Source organism: Piliocolobus tephrosceles, chromosome 21 (genome assembly GCF_002776525.5).
Source record: "Piliocolobus tephrosceles isolate RC106 chromosome 21, ASM277652v3, whole genome shotgun sequence".
Classification (NCBI taxonomy): Eukaryota; Metazoa; Chordata; class Mammalia; order Primates; family Cercopithecidae; genus Piliocolobus; species Piliocolobus tephrosceles.
This window is the reverse complement of record NC_045454.1, coordinates 50,015,958-50,031,457: the sequence shown is the minus strand read 5'-3', so window position 1 is coordinate 50,031,457 and position 15,500 is coordinate 50,015,958. Positions and strand designations below refer to the sequence as shown.

At 61.8% G+C, this 15,500-nt stretch overlaps 1 protein-coding gene across 3 annotated transcripts in view; it reads left to right on the top strand.

Annotated features, from left to right (window-relative positions):
* Positions 1 to 14,864, top strand: part of THOP1 (thimet oligopeptidase 1) — a 25,222-nt gene extending 10,358 nt beyond the window's left edge. The window contains exons 4-13 of one of the 3 annotated variants that reach the window (XM_023183624.2): positions 553 to 660; positions 1,125 to 1,227; positions 5,634 to 5,794; positions 7,297 to 7,432; positions 7,820 to 8,186; positions 8,620 to 8,821; positions 10,656 to 10,842; positions 10,991 to 11,119; positions 12,746 to 12,882; positions 14,375 to 14,864. In XM_023183624.2, the coding sequence (XP_023039392.1) occupies positions 553 to 660; positions 1,125 to 1,227; positions 5,634 to 5,794; positions 7,297 to 7,432; positions 7,820 to 8,186; positions 8,620 to 8,821; positions 10,656 to 10,842; positions 10,991 to 11,119; positions 12,746 to 12,882; positions 14,375 to 14,530 (1,686 nt within the window). In that variant the 3' untranslated portion in view covers positions 14,531 to 14,864. Of the gene's footprint in view, positions 1 to 552; positions 661 to 1,124; positions 1,228 to 5,633; positions 5,795 to 7,296; positions 7,433 to 7,819; positions 8,187 to 8,619; positions 8,822 to 10,655; positions 10,843 to 10,990; positions 11,120 to 11,212; positions 11,653 to 12,745; positions 12,883 to 14,374 lie in introns of those variants that run through there. The other 2 variants (XM_023183623.1, XM_023183625.1) reach the window with 2 other exon arrangements.
* Positions 14,865 to 15,500: the final 636 nt, after the last annotated feature.

Genomic DNA, 15,500 nt, shown 5'->3' with positions numbered 1-15,500 from the left:
CGGCCTCCCAAAGTGCTGGGATTACAGGCCTGAGCCACCGCGCCCGGCCTTTTTTTTTTTTTTTTTTTTAATACAGACAGGGTCTCACAATGTTGCCTACGCTTGTCTCAAACTCCTGGGCCCAAGCAGTCCTCCCACCTCCACCTCCCAGAGTTTCTGTTGAAACAACGAGAGGTTCCCATGCAGGTGCAGGAAATAATCGAGTGCCCTTGTCAACTTTGCCCACGTCCCCAAGTGGTGACGTTTTGCAAAACTGTGGTGTCATCTACACCCTGATACCGACCTGGGGACAGTCAGCAATCTTGTTCCCATTCAGCCACCGCCCTGGTGAAGGAGCTCTGGGCTCATGTTAGTGCAGGGCTCTTCCAAACAAAGCGAACGTTTGCTCGGGTTTTGTGTAGACGCAGGTCGTCATTTCTCTGAGATAAATGCCCAGGAGTGCAGTTGCCAAGTCACATGGGGGCCAGATGATCAGATTTTTAAGGAACTGCCAAACTGTTCTTTGGAGCAGCTGCACTGGCCCACGTCCTACATGCTTTGTTTTTATTCCAGGAGAAAGTTCAGAAGGACTCACTGAGGCCCGAGGCTGCACGGTACCTGGAGCGGCTAATCAAGCTGGGCCGGAGAAATGGGCTTCACCTCCCCAGAGAAACTCAGGAAGTGAGTGCTGGGTGTAGGGAGTGCTGGGTGTGGGCAATGTTCGATCCTAGGGAGTGCTGGGCACAGGGAGTACTCAGTCCCAGGGAGTGCTGGGTGCAGGAAGTACATGGCGGGGGGGTGCTGGGTGCAGGGAGTGCTGGGTCCCAGGGCGTGCTGGGTCCTGGGGAGTGCTGGGTTCAGGGAGTGCTGGGCACAGGGAGTGCTAGGTGCTGGGAGTGCTGGGTGTGAGGAGTGCTTGGTCCCGGGGAGTACTGGGCATGGGGAGTACTGAGCTCAGGGAGTGCTCAGGCGGGGGAGTGCTGGGTCCCGGGGAGTACTGGGTATAGGGAGTGCTCCATCCTGGGGAGTACTGGGCGTGGGGAGTGCTCCCTCAGCCCTTGGTGGGAGTGTTCCCAGGACCTTACATCTGCCTGCGGTGCCTGCCCCGGTCTCTCCTTCCTCTCACGTCTTGCCTTTGTCTCCAGAAAATCAAAAGCATCAAGAAGAAACTGAGCCTCCTGTGCATTGACTTCAACAAGAACCTGAACGAGGACACGACCTTCCTGCCCTTCACGCTCGAGGAGCTAGGTAGGGGCTGGGCAGTGGGGAATGGGTTGCCATCGGTCCTGGGACTCACTGCAGACCTGCCCGGCCCTCGGGGGCCGCCGCTTCCTCCTGTGGGCTTCTGTGCTGAAGGGTGGCGGGAGGCCGAGGTACATGGACCTGACCGCCTGGGCCGAGGGCTTTCCTCACTGGGAGCACTCCAGGGCCGTTTACAGCCAAAAGCTCTGACCCCTCCTTGGGGAGGGCCGTGCTCTGTCCCACCAAGATGCCGCCCTGATAGAAAATGTCCCTGGCAGTGGCGGGAGCCCAGGCTGGACTGGGCGGCCAAGGGTGCCGGTCTCAGCCATGAACCTGAGGTAACCACAATTTTCCCTTGAGACCCCACTTCCTGCCTGCCTTTATTTTATTTTATTTTATTATTTATTTTATTATTTATTATTTATTTTTTATTTTATTTTATTTTTTTTTTTTGAGATGGAGTCTTGCTCTACTCCCCTGGGTTCAAGTGAGTCTCCTGTCTCAGCCTCCTGAGTAGCTGGGACTACAGACGTATGCCATCACACCTGGCCAATTTTTTTATTTTTAGTAGAGATGGTTTCGCTGTGTTGGTCAGGCTGGTCTCAAACTCCTGGGCTCAGGCTATGTGCCCGCCTCAGCCTCCCAAAGTTTTGGGATTACAGGCATGAGCCATCACACCTAGCCGGGCCAGAATATTCTGATGGGTGCTACAGAATATAACCTCCACTTCTAGACTCTGAATGTGGTTGCCACTGAGGTGACGGGTGGGGACAAGGCCCTCATGGCCCAAGGCCTCCACGGGTGGCTTGATGTGCGGTCAGCTGGGCGCATGTTCCCTGAGGGAGCACTCGCACGTCAGGCATCGCCAAGCTTGGCTGCCAGCCCCTCGCTTGGCCCTTCTGTGTCTCGGGCAGCCCATCCTACCCCTCAGCTCCTGGCACTCAGGAGAGACAACGGGCTACGATCTGCCGTAAAGCACGTTTCCCAGCCCCGGGAACCCAGCCTGCCACTCCGTGGGCGCACTGATGACCCACATCATTCCCGTGGCCACCCACACCGTCCCTGCAGCCACCCGCGCCGTCCCCGCAGCCACCCACACTGTCCCCGCCACCCGCGCTGTCCCCGTGGGGCTGCCCCCCCACCTGCCCGTATTAGCAAGCAGAAGGGCTCGGTGCCCGATGCACTGGAGGCCAGTGCCATGGCACCAAGGTTTTGAGGAAACAGAAGCTTTTCAGTTGCAAGTGACTCCCAAGGAGACCGCGCGTCCAGCTCAAATCTGCCCCCTGTGCCGGCTTTCAGGCAGTATTTTCATTCGAGAAGTTGTAGAGGTGGGTTTTGGGGTTAGCAGGTGATCGGTGGAAGGAACAGGGAAGGTCGGGAAGGTCCTCGGGCACGCACAGTTACCTGTCCATGCCAGCGCACGGGTCCTGGTGCGAATCCTGGGGACGTCGGTGTGAAGCGCGGTGGAAGTTCGCTTGGCGTCCGCGAGCTGGTTCCACACAGACGCTGCTGGCTCATGTGGGTTCCAGCCAGTTTCAGCCAGTTTTGTTCTTGTCAGTGTTTTCTCTGCCTGTTTGTTTTCATGTTTGCCATCCTGCAAACTTAAGAGTGTCTGTCGATTTTGGTGTGGAGCGCTGTTTCATTTGTCCGGCCTGCAGGGCCTGCCATGCAGGTGGCTTGAGTCCCATGTGGCTGGGTGACACCATCATACGGGTGGCTAGCGCGTTGGGTGACGGTTCTCCAGGGCTCTCCGCTGCCCCGTACCTGTTTCCCAGGGTGTTGTGGTCCGTCATTTGTCAGGAGACACTCTGCCTTAGTCCCTTTCCTTCTGCTTACAACAGAAGACCTAAAGCCATATAGTTTATAAGAAAAGGAATTAACTGTCACGACTCTGGAGACTGAGAACTCCCAGGTCGAGGGGCTGTATCTGACGAGGGCCTCCTTCCGGGTAGGGACTCTGGAGCCCTGAGGCGGCCAGGGTGTCACCTGGCAAGGGGAGGGGGCTGAGCGAACTGGCTCCACCCAGGTCCCTCCCCCTCACAAAGCCCCAGTCCCACTGCCACATTAACCCGTCAATACCTTCATTCCTGACGGTGGAGCCCACATGACCTGGCTGCCTGTTGAAGGCCCCAGTACCCAATCCTGCCATCTCCCAACACCAGCATCTCCAACACCGCCATCTCCCGATAGCCACATCTCCCGATAGCCACATCTCCCGACACCCCCATCTCCCGACACCCCCACTCCCGACACCCCACCTCCTGACACCCCACCTCCAGACACCCCATCTCCTGACACCCCCACCTCCCGACACCCCCTCTCCCGAACCCCCCCCCCTCCTGTTACCACCGTCTCTGGCATAGGTTCCTCGTGCATTTTGGAGCGGTCACACCCAAGCAGAGCAGAGACCTGTGAGTGTCCGTCACTCACACGTTGTCATGCACTAGTTGCCACGTTCGTGGACGACTTCTGCCGCCCTCACTCTCTGGGAATCAGTCGTCCTGCCGTGACTCCGAACCTTCCCTCGCCTGTCTTCTTACTGATTTGTTTCTGTCCATGTGCATGAGGCTTCTGTCTTATTCCCGGGTTATCATGCATTGTCATTTATCCCAGTGCTCAAATCGTCCCACATGGACCCTCGGGAGCCCCTTCAGACAGTCCCCATGTCCCTGTAATGCACCTGCTGGCCTCTGAGCCCGCTCTCACTGGTGGACATTTGGTGTCGCACGCTCATCCCGTGCTCTCCCTGCCCAGCCCTCAGATGCGCCATGTCTTGGAGGAGTCCTGGTGCCTTTGAGTGGATGGTGATTTAGGCACCAGGTCTGTTCGCCGCTGCCAGGGAACGGCGTTCCTGGACACGCACACTCTTCTCTTCTGTGTCTGTGTATGAAATCCACAAGTGCAGTGGGGTGTGCCGGCGCACACCTGAGGTCCCAGCCACTCGGGAGGCTGAGGCAGGATGATTGCTTGAGTCTGGGAGTTCAGAGCCACAGTGAACGTGAACTATGCATTCGTGAACTATCCATTGCAGCCTGGGCAACAGAGCAAGACCCTGTTTCTAAAAAAATAAACTTTCATGAGTCCACTTTCCAGCTTCTTTTCCAGTCCAGCGCTGCCGGCCCCGGCCACCTCCCTTTCCAGCTTCTTTTCCAGTCCAGCGCTCCTGGCCCCCAGCCGCCTCCCTTGCTGTCCTTTAACTCCCGTCTCCGACCGCCAGTGTTGGGCGACAACACTGTCGAGATGGAGAGCTGCTATCTGAAGGCCCGTGGTCCTTGGAAAGGACGCCACGAGGTCCTGCGAGGCCTCCCCCTCGTGCTGCAGTCACTTGGCAAACAATTGCCAGACCCACGCTAGTGCTGGGGCACAAACGGGAAGGAGGGGGCTCTGCAGACCACGGGACTCTCAGCTCCCTCGTCACCACCCACACCCACAGGCTGGCCTCCCAAAACGTCCCCCATCTGCCTCTGGCCCCCATCCTGGTCATGCTTTCCACCCTGACCGCCCTGGGGTTGGGGTGAGCCAGTCTTTGCATCGAAGCTGCAAGCCTGAGGCACGGTGGCCTCGTGGCCCTGGCATCTCCCGGGCCGTGAGGTGGGAACCCCGGAGCCTTTCGGTCTGGGATGCTGCCGCCCGCCCCACCTCTCTTGGGGCTGTCGGGCAGGGGGCCAGGTGGGAGGGTGCAGCTGCCGAGCAGCGGGGTGAGCTCTGTCCTGCCAGGGGTTTTGTGGGTGGAGAAAGGAAAGCGGGGCTCCCGTGAGAAGATCTGAGAGCGGGAGTTGGGTCTCTCTGGAGGGGCACACTTGAAAGTGGCCGAGCCGTGGGGCTGCGTGTTGAGATCTCAGCTCTGAGCAGGAGGGTCTGCCTGGGGGTCGTCCTTCAGGAAAAGCAAAGCAGGACCCCCCTCTCCACCTGGGGCTTCCCTCTCCGCCCAGGGCCCAGCGTGCTTGGTGCTCCTGCTGTTTTCGCTTTTGATGGGAGGCACTGCCTCTAACGCTGGTTTCCTTGTGCAGCGGCCGGGCCACCCTTCCCACCGCCCTCCTCCCTTCACACACGGGGTGGTGGCGGCGCCCCGGAAGCCCACGCCATCCGGGGGTTGAGCTGGATTTCGCTTTAACTTCTCTGGGGCAGGAGATACTGCTGTGAGGGTGCTGGGGGCTTCCTGGTGGGGTTAGAGGGAGGAAGTGAGAATCGTGACAGGTGGTGGCCAAGCTGTGGGGGAGCCAGGGGGTTTCTTGATGGGGTTCGATGGGGGACGTGAGAATTGCAGCAGAGGGTGGCCAGGCTGTGGCTGCTCGCCGAGGGCCCCCTTGTAGCTTTCCAGGCAGAGCGGAAGCCCACCCTTCCCGCGCGCACACTGTGTGGGCTGTGGGCGCCTCAGCCCCGTCAAAGCCAGCTTGGTTCTGTCCCCATAGGAGGGCTCCCCGAGGACTTTGTGAGCTCCCTGGAGAAGACGGAGGACGGCAAATTGAAGGTCACCCTCAAATACCCCCATTACTTCCCCCTCCTGAAGAAATGCCACGTGCCCGAGACCCGGAGGAAAGTGGAGGAGGCCTTCAACTGCCGCTGCAAGGAGGTGAGGAGGCGCAGCCAGGGGCCCCAGGACAGCGGGTCTGGAGCTGGTGGGGCCCGTCTGCCGCACGCCTGTGAGGTGCCTCCAGGCTTCGCCCTTGGATGGCCTCTGGCTCTCCCCGGCCAGGCCCAGTTGGTGGGCAGAGACCTCCCTGTGGGGCTCCGCCACCCCCTGGAGGTGTCTGTGCTGGGCTTCGCCCAGACCCTGGGGCCACAGCTCAGGGCCCAGTTCATCCTTCCCAAGCTGAGCCTCCTGCTGCTGCTCTGAGCATCTGGCCACGGCCCGTCTCGTCCTTCCCTGGTCTGGAGCCGCCCCTCAGGTGTGTCCGCTCAGATCATTCCTTTTGTCTTAAATGATGGTGCCCGGACCTGAGCCTGGGTCCACAGGTGGGTTGTGACCAGGCCTCTCGCTGTGACCGGCGTCAGACGGCTCTTCCCACGGGGACGTGTGTCACTGTCCCTGACGCCATGGCGTGGTCGGTCAGGTGGCCTCTGCACATCTCCCGTTCGCCATCTGGAACAGGCAGGAGCTCTAGTGGGCCTCCGTGGTCCCCTGACGACACCGTGCTGGCGCCCGTGTGTCTGGCGAAAGGGGGCTACGCACCGATGTCTGCAAAGGGACGGGCAGGCACCGATCACTGCAGGGGGGTGGGGGACGGGCGGGCGCCCATCACTGTGGGGGACGGGCAGGCACCGGGGGGGGGAGGGGTGGGCACCGATCGCTGCAGAGGGGGCTCTTCACTGTTTGGGGACCGGAAGCTCGGTGGGCTCAGATGGGATGTGGCTGCCCTCTACAGGCTGGCTGTGAATTCACGTTGCTGTAAGCCTGAGTAGGCAGACCTGTGGGCTGGGAACACCTTGACTTTCCCAGTGCACCTCGGAAGGTCAACTGGGCATTCCCGTCCTGGTCCCCAGGCTTGGGTCCTAGTGGCAGAGTGAGGGCCAGGCCAAGAGGGAGCACACGGGCGGGCTGCGTTCCAGGTCCCAGGGGATGTGCCGCCTCAGAGACCTTGCTGCTGGCGGTTGGCCTGGCCCCCATTTGACTGGCTGCTCTGCACGCACCTGCCTGGTTACAGGCGGGTTTCCTGTGGACCCAGCACGTCTGTCCCAAACAGGACTCTGTTTCTCCTTGTCAACGCGTCACATGGGTTTTATGCATTGTCCCCCCGCCCCCACCGGCTTGGTTGGCAGTGCCAGTCCTCAGAAGTGAGGCCGTGTGCGTGTCGTGTGCCGGTGGCGATGGGCAGAGCCCCTGAGACTGGGAACCAGGGCCTGGACATGGGGGGTCCCCACATGCAGCAGTGATGCCCTCGAGGCTCCTCGGACAGCCCCTCATCCCCACACCATGTTCCATGTGAGGCCTGAGAGTCGTTTGCACCCCTTCTGGTTCCAAAAAGGACTCGAGGGATTCTAATGACGCTTGTGGCGTGGCCGGAAGAGTTGTGTAGTAACACAGGCCGAAAGCGGCAGGGGCCCTGGGCGACAGTGTGGTGCTGTCGGTTGCAGGAGAACTGCGCCATCCTCAAGGAGCTGGTGACGCTGCGGGCCCAGAAGTCCCGCCTGCTGGGGTTCTGCACACACGCCGACTATGTCCTGGAGATGAACATGGCCAAGACCAGCCAGACCGTGGCCACCTTCCTAGGTAGCCCTTCCTTCCGCCTCCACCGGCTCCCCTGGGGGAAGGTTCTCAGGGTCACCCCAGGGGACAGTTGGGGGTACCCCTAGATCCCTGTCCTTTCCCTCCATGAAGAGGGACTTCTGACGCCTGCCCTGGCTCCCTCACTCCCCTGGAGGGACCCTCACAGAACAGGGAAGTGCCCGGGCCCTGGAGTCAGCTCCATGCCTGCACCCGGCTCCGCCGCCCCTCACCCTGAGCGCGAGGATACTGGGCTCCTTGAGGGGTTGCTAGGAGCTGCGGGCCCTCCCTTCTGAGCGGGGAGGCTGACGAAGTCGCGGCCACGGGCGCGCAAGCCCAGGGCCACGAAGGAGCCCGCAGGGTGAGAGGCCCACCTTTCTGCCCTCCCCACAGATGAGCTGGCGCAGAAGCTGAAGCCCCTGGGGGAGCAGGAGCGGGCGGTGATTCTGGAGCTGAAGCGTGCGGAGTGTGAGCGCCGGGGCCTGCCCTTCGACGGCCGCATCCATGCCTGGGACATGCGCTACTACATGAACCAGGTGGAGGAGACGCGCTACCGCGTGGACCAGAACCTGCTCAAGGAGTACTTCCCTGTGCAGGTGGTCACGCAGGGGCTGCTGGGCATCTACCAGGAGCTCCTGGGGCTGGCCTTCCACCACGAGGAGGGCGCCAGCGCCTGGCACGAGGACGTGCGGCTCTACACCGCCAGGGATGCGGCCTCGGGGGAGGTGGTCGGCAAGTTCTACCTGGACCTGTACCCGCGGTGGGTGAGGGCAGTGGGGGCGGGGGGTGCACCCAGGCCCTGGGTCTCCTCAGAGCCCGGCGTTCCTGTCTGAGATGGGAAGGAAGTCATTGCCTGCTCCACGGGCCTCGGGGATGAACCCCGAGACATAGCACCCGTGGGCACACACAGGGGCCGAAAATGCGGCTGTCCCTGTTTCCACTCTCACTCGGCCACCCAGACAGGGCGCAGCTCTGCCCAGGCCAGAGTCTTTTGGGGGGAATGGCAGCCGGGGCCTGGCCGTGGTTTTCATGCTGCCCTGTGCCAAGTCACCTCTGCTGAGAGGGAAGTTTAGAACCTCAGAGGTACCCGGTGTTCTCGGTTATCAGTCAGGTGGGCTGAGGGAGGGATGTGGAGTCAGGGACCTTGTGGTGTCTCTAGTCCCCACGGGGCCTGACACCGCCTCCCTCTCCAGGGAAGGAAAGTACGGGCACGCGGCCTGCTTCGGCCTGCAGCCTGGCTGCCTGCGGCAGGACGGGAGCCGCCAGATCGCCATCGCGGCCATGGTGGCCAACTTCACCAAGCCCACAGCTGACACGCCCTCGCTGCTGCAGCATGACGAGGTGGAGACCTACTTCCATGAGTTTGGCCATGTGATGCACCAGCTCTGCTCCCAGGTGGGTGCGGGGCCTGGGCAGGGGCAGAGGCAGGGGCTGTCTGGTCAGCGGGATCCAAGCCCGAGGCTTCGGCTTCCGGCTCTCTCTGCGCCCTGCCCGGTGGCTCCTTCATCCAGTGCCACCCAAAGATGGTGACTCCTCCTCATGCCCGTGTCCTGGGGCTGCCCCAGCACAACACCACAGACCAGGGCTTACACAAAGGGCGTAATTTCCTCGTGGTCCTGGAGACTGGAGTCGGAGGTCACGGTGTCAGCACGGTTGGCTCCCTCCAGGTCCCTCCCTGGCCTGCAGACGCCACTGCCTCCCTGCATCCTCATGCGGGCGTCCTGTGTGGGTCCTCATCTCCTTACAGGGACCCCAGTCACGCTGGATCATGGCCCGCCCAGCAACCTCACTTGACCTTAGTGGCCTCCTTAGACATCCTGTCTCTAAGTCGTCACATTCTGGCAGGGTGTGGCGGCCCACGCCTGTAATCCCGGCACTTAGGAAGGCCGAGGCGGGCAGATCACCTGAGGTCAGGAGCTCGAGACCAGCTTGGCCAACATGGTGCCAACTTGTTGCAAGCACAGTCAGCTGTCGCTCCTCAGAAAGGCTCTGTCCTGTGAAGTCGCTGAGAACACTGAGAAGTACATGCAGAGCCATCCCTCCGACCAGGGCTGGCTTCCCAGGAGCTTCTGGTCACGTGTTTGCCAACTGATCATTCCAGAACCTTACCGTGTGTGTTTTGGGTTCAAGACGCCTTACTGCTGTGCAGCGCTGACGGGTTCACATTGAACACATGGCCGGCAGCTCTGTCACCCACGCCTGGCCGCAGCTTGCACACACGGGGTGTCCCCCTGAGGCGCATCATGGCCTCCTGGTGCTGAGGGACACGAGACAGTGCTCTGCACAACTCTTGGGACTTTTTAAACCCAAAATGCAAACACCGTGCTCCCACTAGACTGAGAAAAGGACGCTTGCTCACAAAATAAGCTGAAGCGAGAAGACAGAGTGTGGCCCTGTCTGAGGACCGTCTGAGGGGCTTCTGAGGAACGCCACAGTGCTGGCCTCTGGTGTTTCCGTGGGTCTTGGTAGGCGAGTTCGAAAACACGGAGTCCAGGAGTGAGGATCGACTGTGTGTCCGCCTTTCCTGGCTTCCCCGCCACAGTGTTTGCACAGCACTCGTAGCCAGCACACGCGTGTGCGTATCCACACAGGTGCCTGCACAGGTGCCCACGCACGTGCCTGCAAGCCCGCTTTGCATGCTACTTTCTGCGTGTGCCTGGCGCCTGCCATGGCGAGTTCCTCGCTGCAGTCTGTTGGGATGAGGAGCACGGCTGTGTGGTCCTTGGAACGGAAAAGCCTCGGTGTTGCAGAGAGGACCTTGAGGATCACCCAGGGGTTCCCTGGCCCTCGGCTGCTAGCCACAGTTCCAGCAGGACTTGGTCAAGGGCTGTGCCTTTAGGGAAGGTTCCACACACACACACAAGCAGGGAGATGCAGCACGCCTCACAACGTCCTGACGTAGACCTGGCCATCCCCAAGTCCCAACTCCTCTGGGGTGCAGAGCTTTCAAGGAGCAGCGGCTCTGTGGATGGGGGGAAGTGTGGGTGACCTCCAGGAACAAGGTCATGTGGCTGACATCTTCAGGTGTGTCCTGCTGGCACAGGCAGCCAGCAGCAGCCCAGGAGCCTCGGGGTCCTGGTCGTTTTCCAGGTTTGGGGTGGGAGGACCAGGCCCAGCACGTCACCTGTGCACCTGCCCGGTTTGCACTGTGGCAGCTGACACCGGCCACGCTGGCAGGAAGGGGCCAGGCAGGGCCTGGGCATTCTGAGGCTCTGCCCCACCCCTGCAGGCGGAGTTCGCCATGTTCAGCGGGACCCACGTGGAGCGGGACTTCGTGGAGGCGCCTTCGCAGATGCTGGAGAACTGGGTGTGGGAGAAGGAGCCGCTGCTGCGGATGTCTCGGCACTACCGCACGGGCAGCGCGGTGCCCCAGGAGCTCCTGGAGAAGCTCATTGAGTCCCGGCAGGCCAACACAGGTGCATCCGCCCGTCTGGGGAAGGGCGCTAACTTCAGGGGTGGCGCACACAGTTGGGGCCTGGCATGTGCCGGGGAGGCGGTCCGAGCTCTGGGCAGAGTGGGCTGCGGCAGGTGCAGAGGCCAGCTCCTTCCTCCCCTCCCGCCCAGGCCTCTTCAACCTGCGTCAGATCGTCCTCGCCAAGGTGGACCAGGCGCTGCACACGCAGACGGACGCAGACCCCGCCGAGGAGTACGCGCGACTCTGCCAGGAGATCCTCGGGGTCCCGGCCACGCCAGGTAGCCACCTTGAGCCGGGCACACCCTGGAATGTGGGGCCTCAGCTGGTTCCCTGGGAAGGTGAAGGGAGTTGGTCCCCATGCTTCACTTAAGTGCAGGAGTCCCTGCTGGGGAGCCGCGGAGCACGTCCCAGGCTCCTCGGGGGACAGACCTGTTTGGACGAACGGAGGCAAGATGGGGCAGTTCCGGCTTCTTCACCGTCAGCTTTCCCGCACCCGGGAAAGACACAGGTCGACTGCGCAGGCGCAACCCGACCTCCGACGGAGAAAAACCGGAACCCGCCTAGCCACGCCTACCGCCCCGCCCCCGACCCGCCTATGTCCCGCCCACTGCCCCCCCACTCCCAGGCCCAGGACATAAAAGCCGCTCCCAGCGGGCGCGGGTTGCGCACTTCTTCAGCCCTCACTCCTGTGGGGAGTGTAGGAACTGCGCCCGAGAGCTCCACCGGGTGACTCCCCCGGCCTCCCCTGCCGGAGACCGACGGACCTCACCCCTCCCCCACACCTTCTTTCCTGAAGCTGGGGCACCAAAAATAAATGTGCAGTTTTGCTCCTAGCCTTGCCTACTCGCTGGTCATTTAATACTCGCCCTGGTTTCCTAGAAAGCAAATCGGTTTCCTGGAAAGCAGATCAGTTTCCCGGAAAGCAAATCAAGACCCAGCGGAGATGCAGCTGCAGGCCCAGGGTGGAGGGCGGGTGTGCGGCCCCAGCGCCCAGGGGTGTGTTCCCTGGAGCCTTTGCTTCGAATAAAGCTGGCGTTTTCTTGATTCAAATGTATGACACATGCTTTGTAAAAAGCCTGGAGAAGTACAGGGAGGCCTAGGAGTTTCTGATCCTGATAGTGATAAGTGGGCCCTGTTTCCATCACACCTGTTGTCCTGTGTGCATGTGTGTTCACACACGCTTGCAAGGATGCAGAACTTGGAAATACAGCATGATTTTAACGTAGGTGGTATTTTGCTGGCTTAATGCTCCATAGACTTTAAAAAATCTTTTCGGCTGGGCGCGGTGGCTCAAGCCTGTAATCCCAGCACTTTGGGAGGCCGAGACGGGCAGATCACGAGGTCAGGAGATCGAGACCATCCTGGCTAACACGGTGAAACCCCGTCTCTACTAAAAAATACAAAAAACTAGCCGGGCGAGGTGGCGGGCGCCTGTAGTCCCAGCTACTGAGGAGGCTGAGGCAGGAGAATGGCATAAACCCGGGAGGCGGAGCTTGCAGTGAGCTGAGATGCGGCCACTGCACTCCAGCCTGGGCAACAGAGCAAGACTCCGTCTCAAAAAAAAAAAAATCTTTTCAAAAGCGTTTTCAGCAGCGTGTCCTGTGCTGTTGCATGGGCGTGCCTTGCTTTATTGATGCAATTTCATAATGGGGACATTTGCTTTGAGGCAGCTGACAGCCCCATTAAATGAGCTCCTGTCCTTCCAGGAGAGGGGCAGAGACTTGTGGCCCTCGCTTTGTGGCTGGCTCTGGTTCTAGAAGTTTCCGGCTGGTTCCTGCCCTCGCTGTGATCCTCCAGCTTCTCCCCATTCCGGGCGGGGGTCTCAGGAGTCTGGCTGGACTTCTTCTGGAGGAGGAGCGTGGGGTGGGGGCTACAGCGTGAACCCCACCATGTGTCTGTCCTAGGAACCAACATGCCTGCAACCTTCGGCCACTTGGCGGGTGGCTACGATGCCCAGTACTACGGGTACCTGTGGAGCGAGGTGTATTCCATGGACATGTTCCACACGCGCTTCAAGCAGGAGGGTGTCCTCAACAGCAAGGTACGTGGGGACCGGGGACTGGGAGGGCGTCCTCAACAGCAAGGTACGTGGGGACCAGGGACAGGGAGGGCGTCCTGAACAGCAAAGTACGTGGGGACCGGGGACTGGGAGGGCGTCCTGAACAGCAAAGTACGTGGGGACCGGGGACTGGGAGGGCGTCCTGAACAGCAAAGTACGTGGGGACCGGGAAGCGGGAAGGGCGTCCTGAGCAGCGGGGTGAGGGGGAGGCGGGGACTGGGAGGGCGTCCTGAGCGGCAGGGTGAGGGGGACCGGGAAGCGGGGAGGGCGTGCTGAGTGGCAGGGTGGGCCTGGGCCCGGGGTGCCGGATGAGCCATCCCAGCCGAGGCACCCTCTGGTCTTGGTGCGGTGCTGCCCACAGGTCCCCACTGGGCCCTGCAGGAGGCTCTACACTGTCCCGTCAGGCCTGGGGCTGTGAGTGCTGGGAGCTCCGTGTCTTCCCACACGAATCCTTCCAGGATCTGCGTGATCGGTTTCAGAGCCATGGACTGACACAGACCCTTCTCTGGGGAAGGCTGGCTTGGCGTTTGCCATTTATTTGCTTCTCCAGCCTCCAGTTTCCTCACTGTGAAGTGAGGCCTTTACACCATGTGAGCCTGTGCCTCCCGCTGACTTGGTGCGACCCAGGCTCAGGGCAGCCGCCAGAGTCCCTCACAAGGAACAGGTGGCTACCGGCTTTGAGGGCCGGCCCTGCCCAGTCTAGGTGCAACATTGCACTGGGCAGCCTGCAGGTACCTCGGGGCCACCAAACCCAGGCGCTCAGCTGCTCCCTTTACAGACGTGCAGAGGCCAGGACCGGGGGGAGCAATGGTCCGACAAGCCCCTGTCTTCACAGCCCAGCAGGGACCTGCCCCCTCCTGAGGCCGCCTCCAGCAGCTCCCCCTGCTGCTGAGGTGGGGGGTCCCGCCTCTGAGGACGGGCCAGGGGCTGGAGAGGTGGAGTCCCCCGGGCTGGGAGCTGGGACTTGGCTGCCTGGCTCTGCAGCCTGCAGTCCGCGCAGGCTCCTGCAGGGCTCTGGGGCGTTGGGGTCTCCTTGGTGGCCGGCTCCGGCCGCCTCGCGGTCCCCTCCTTCCCTCACCTGCCCGCAGTCCCGCCGTCACAGGGATAGGCTCGAACCCAGGCCTTTAGGGTGGCCCAGAGTGCGAGCAGCTCCCACCTTGTCTAGCCAGAGGCTCAGCCACTTCTGTTCATGGGCTCAGCCTGGGATTTCAGTGGGGGCTGATAGGGGGAGCCACCTCGGGAGTTTGGGGAGTTCGGGGCTCTGCCGGCCCCTCAGTACGCAGCCCCGCTCTGAGATTCTGATGAAAGGCACCTGCGCTCCCCGAGCCATGCTGATGCAGGCAGCCTGCAGGCCTACCCAGGAGCCTGGACGGGGCTGCTCCGAGGCCGCTGGGCAAGGGTGTACAGACTCCCGGGGTCCTTTGCCTTCCTCCCTGGGTTTCCACCTGGCCACAGTGCCCTGTCTCCTTGGCAGGTTGGCATGGATTACAGAAGCTGCATCCTGAGACCCGGCGGCTCCGAGGATGCCAGCGCCATGCTGAAGCGTTTCCTGGGCCGTGACCCCAAGCAGGACGCCTTCCTCCTGAGCAAGGGGCTACAGGTCGGGGACTGCGAGCCGCAGGTCTGCTGAGGCCCGGCACTGCGACTGCCCGGACTGGCCCGCACTCCCGCCGCCCTGGTGCCTTAGCCCCTGGCCCAGGATGGGGCAGGCTCTGGCATAGCGCCTGGGACTGGCAGGGTGGCTGAGCGGCTGTCTCTTGTCTCTTGCCTCTTGTCATTGTCTGTCCCCGCCTGGTGGCCCACCCGGCTAGAGACGGCGTCCTCAAGACATCTGGAGGGCTCTCGTGGCCGCCAGGGCCTTGTCTTTGTTGCACTAACGCGCCCCCTCCCTGGGAAATGTCCCTGGTCAGGAGATGGCTCTTCTCTGAAATGAGATCATTAAAAGGAAACAGAAAAGGAGAGAGGCTGTCTGGCCTGATCGCTGGCTCCTGCGCTTTTTTGTCCAAGGACGGCTGGATGCCGGGTCAGGGTCCAGCCCTCGGGCTGTTGCCACACCAGGCCCTGGATTGGGACTCGGGTCCTTGTTGGGGGCGGGGGAAGAAGGCCCGGTGGCTGGGAACCCGTTCTGCCAGCCAGGCCAGCCTGGGGGGTCTCAAAGACTTCTGCTTCCTGGGAGACTTCTGCGTTGTCATTCTGGAACGTTCCCTCCCCTCCCTGCTCAGCTGTGGCCATCAAGGACCAGGCTCCGCTGGTCAGACAGTCTGGAAAGCCAGGGCAGCCCCTGTGCGCACAGGCAGCCGGGACGGGGCTGGGGTCAGCCGTTGCCCACCCTCTCACCCACGGGGGAAGGCCCGGCTCACTCCGGCTTCGCAGGCAGAGTCTCTGGGGGTTCCCGTTGGACACGAGCGAACCAGGTGAGCCAGGGCAGCTGCTGGGAGCTCAGCCACAGCCCTCGTCTCTCATGCCCATGGGGACTGCCCGTGTCTGCCCTCCCTGGCGGCCCCACTCCCCTGCTGTGGGCAAAGTCTCGATCGGGGGTGCAGGGTCGAGGGGGCGCTTCCTGGACCCTCCCACGGTGCTCAGAGATGCCTCAGGGATAG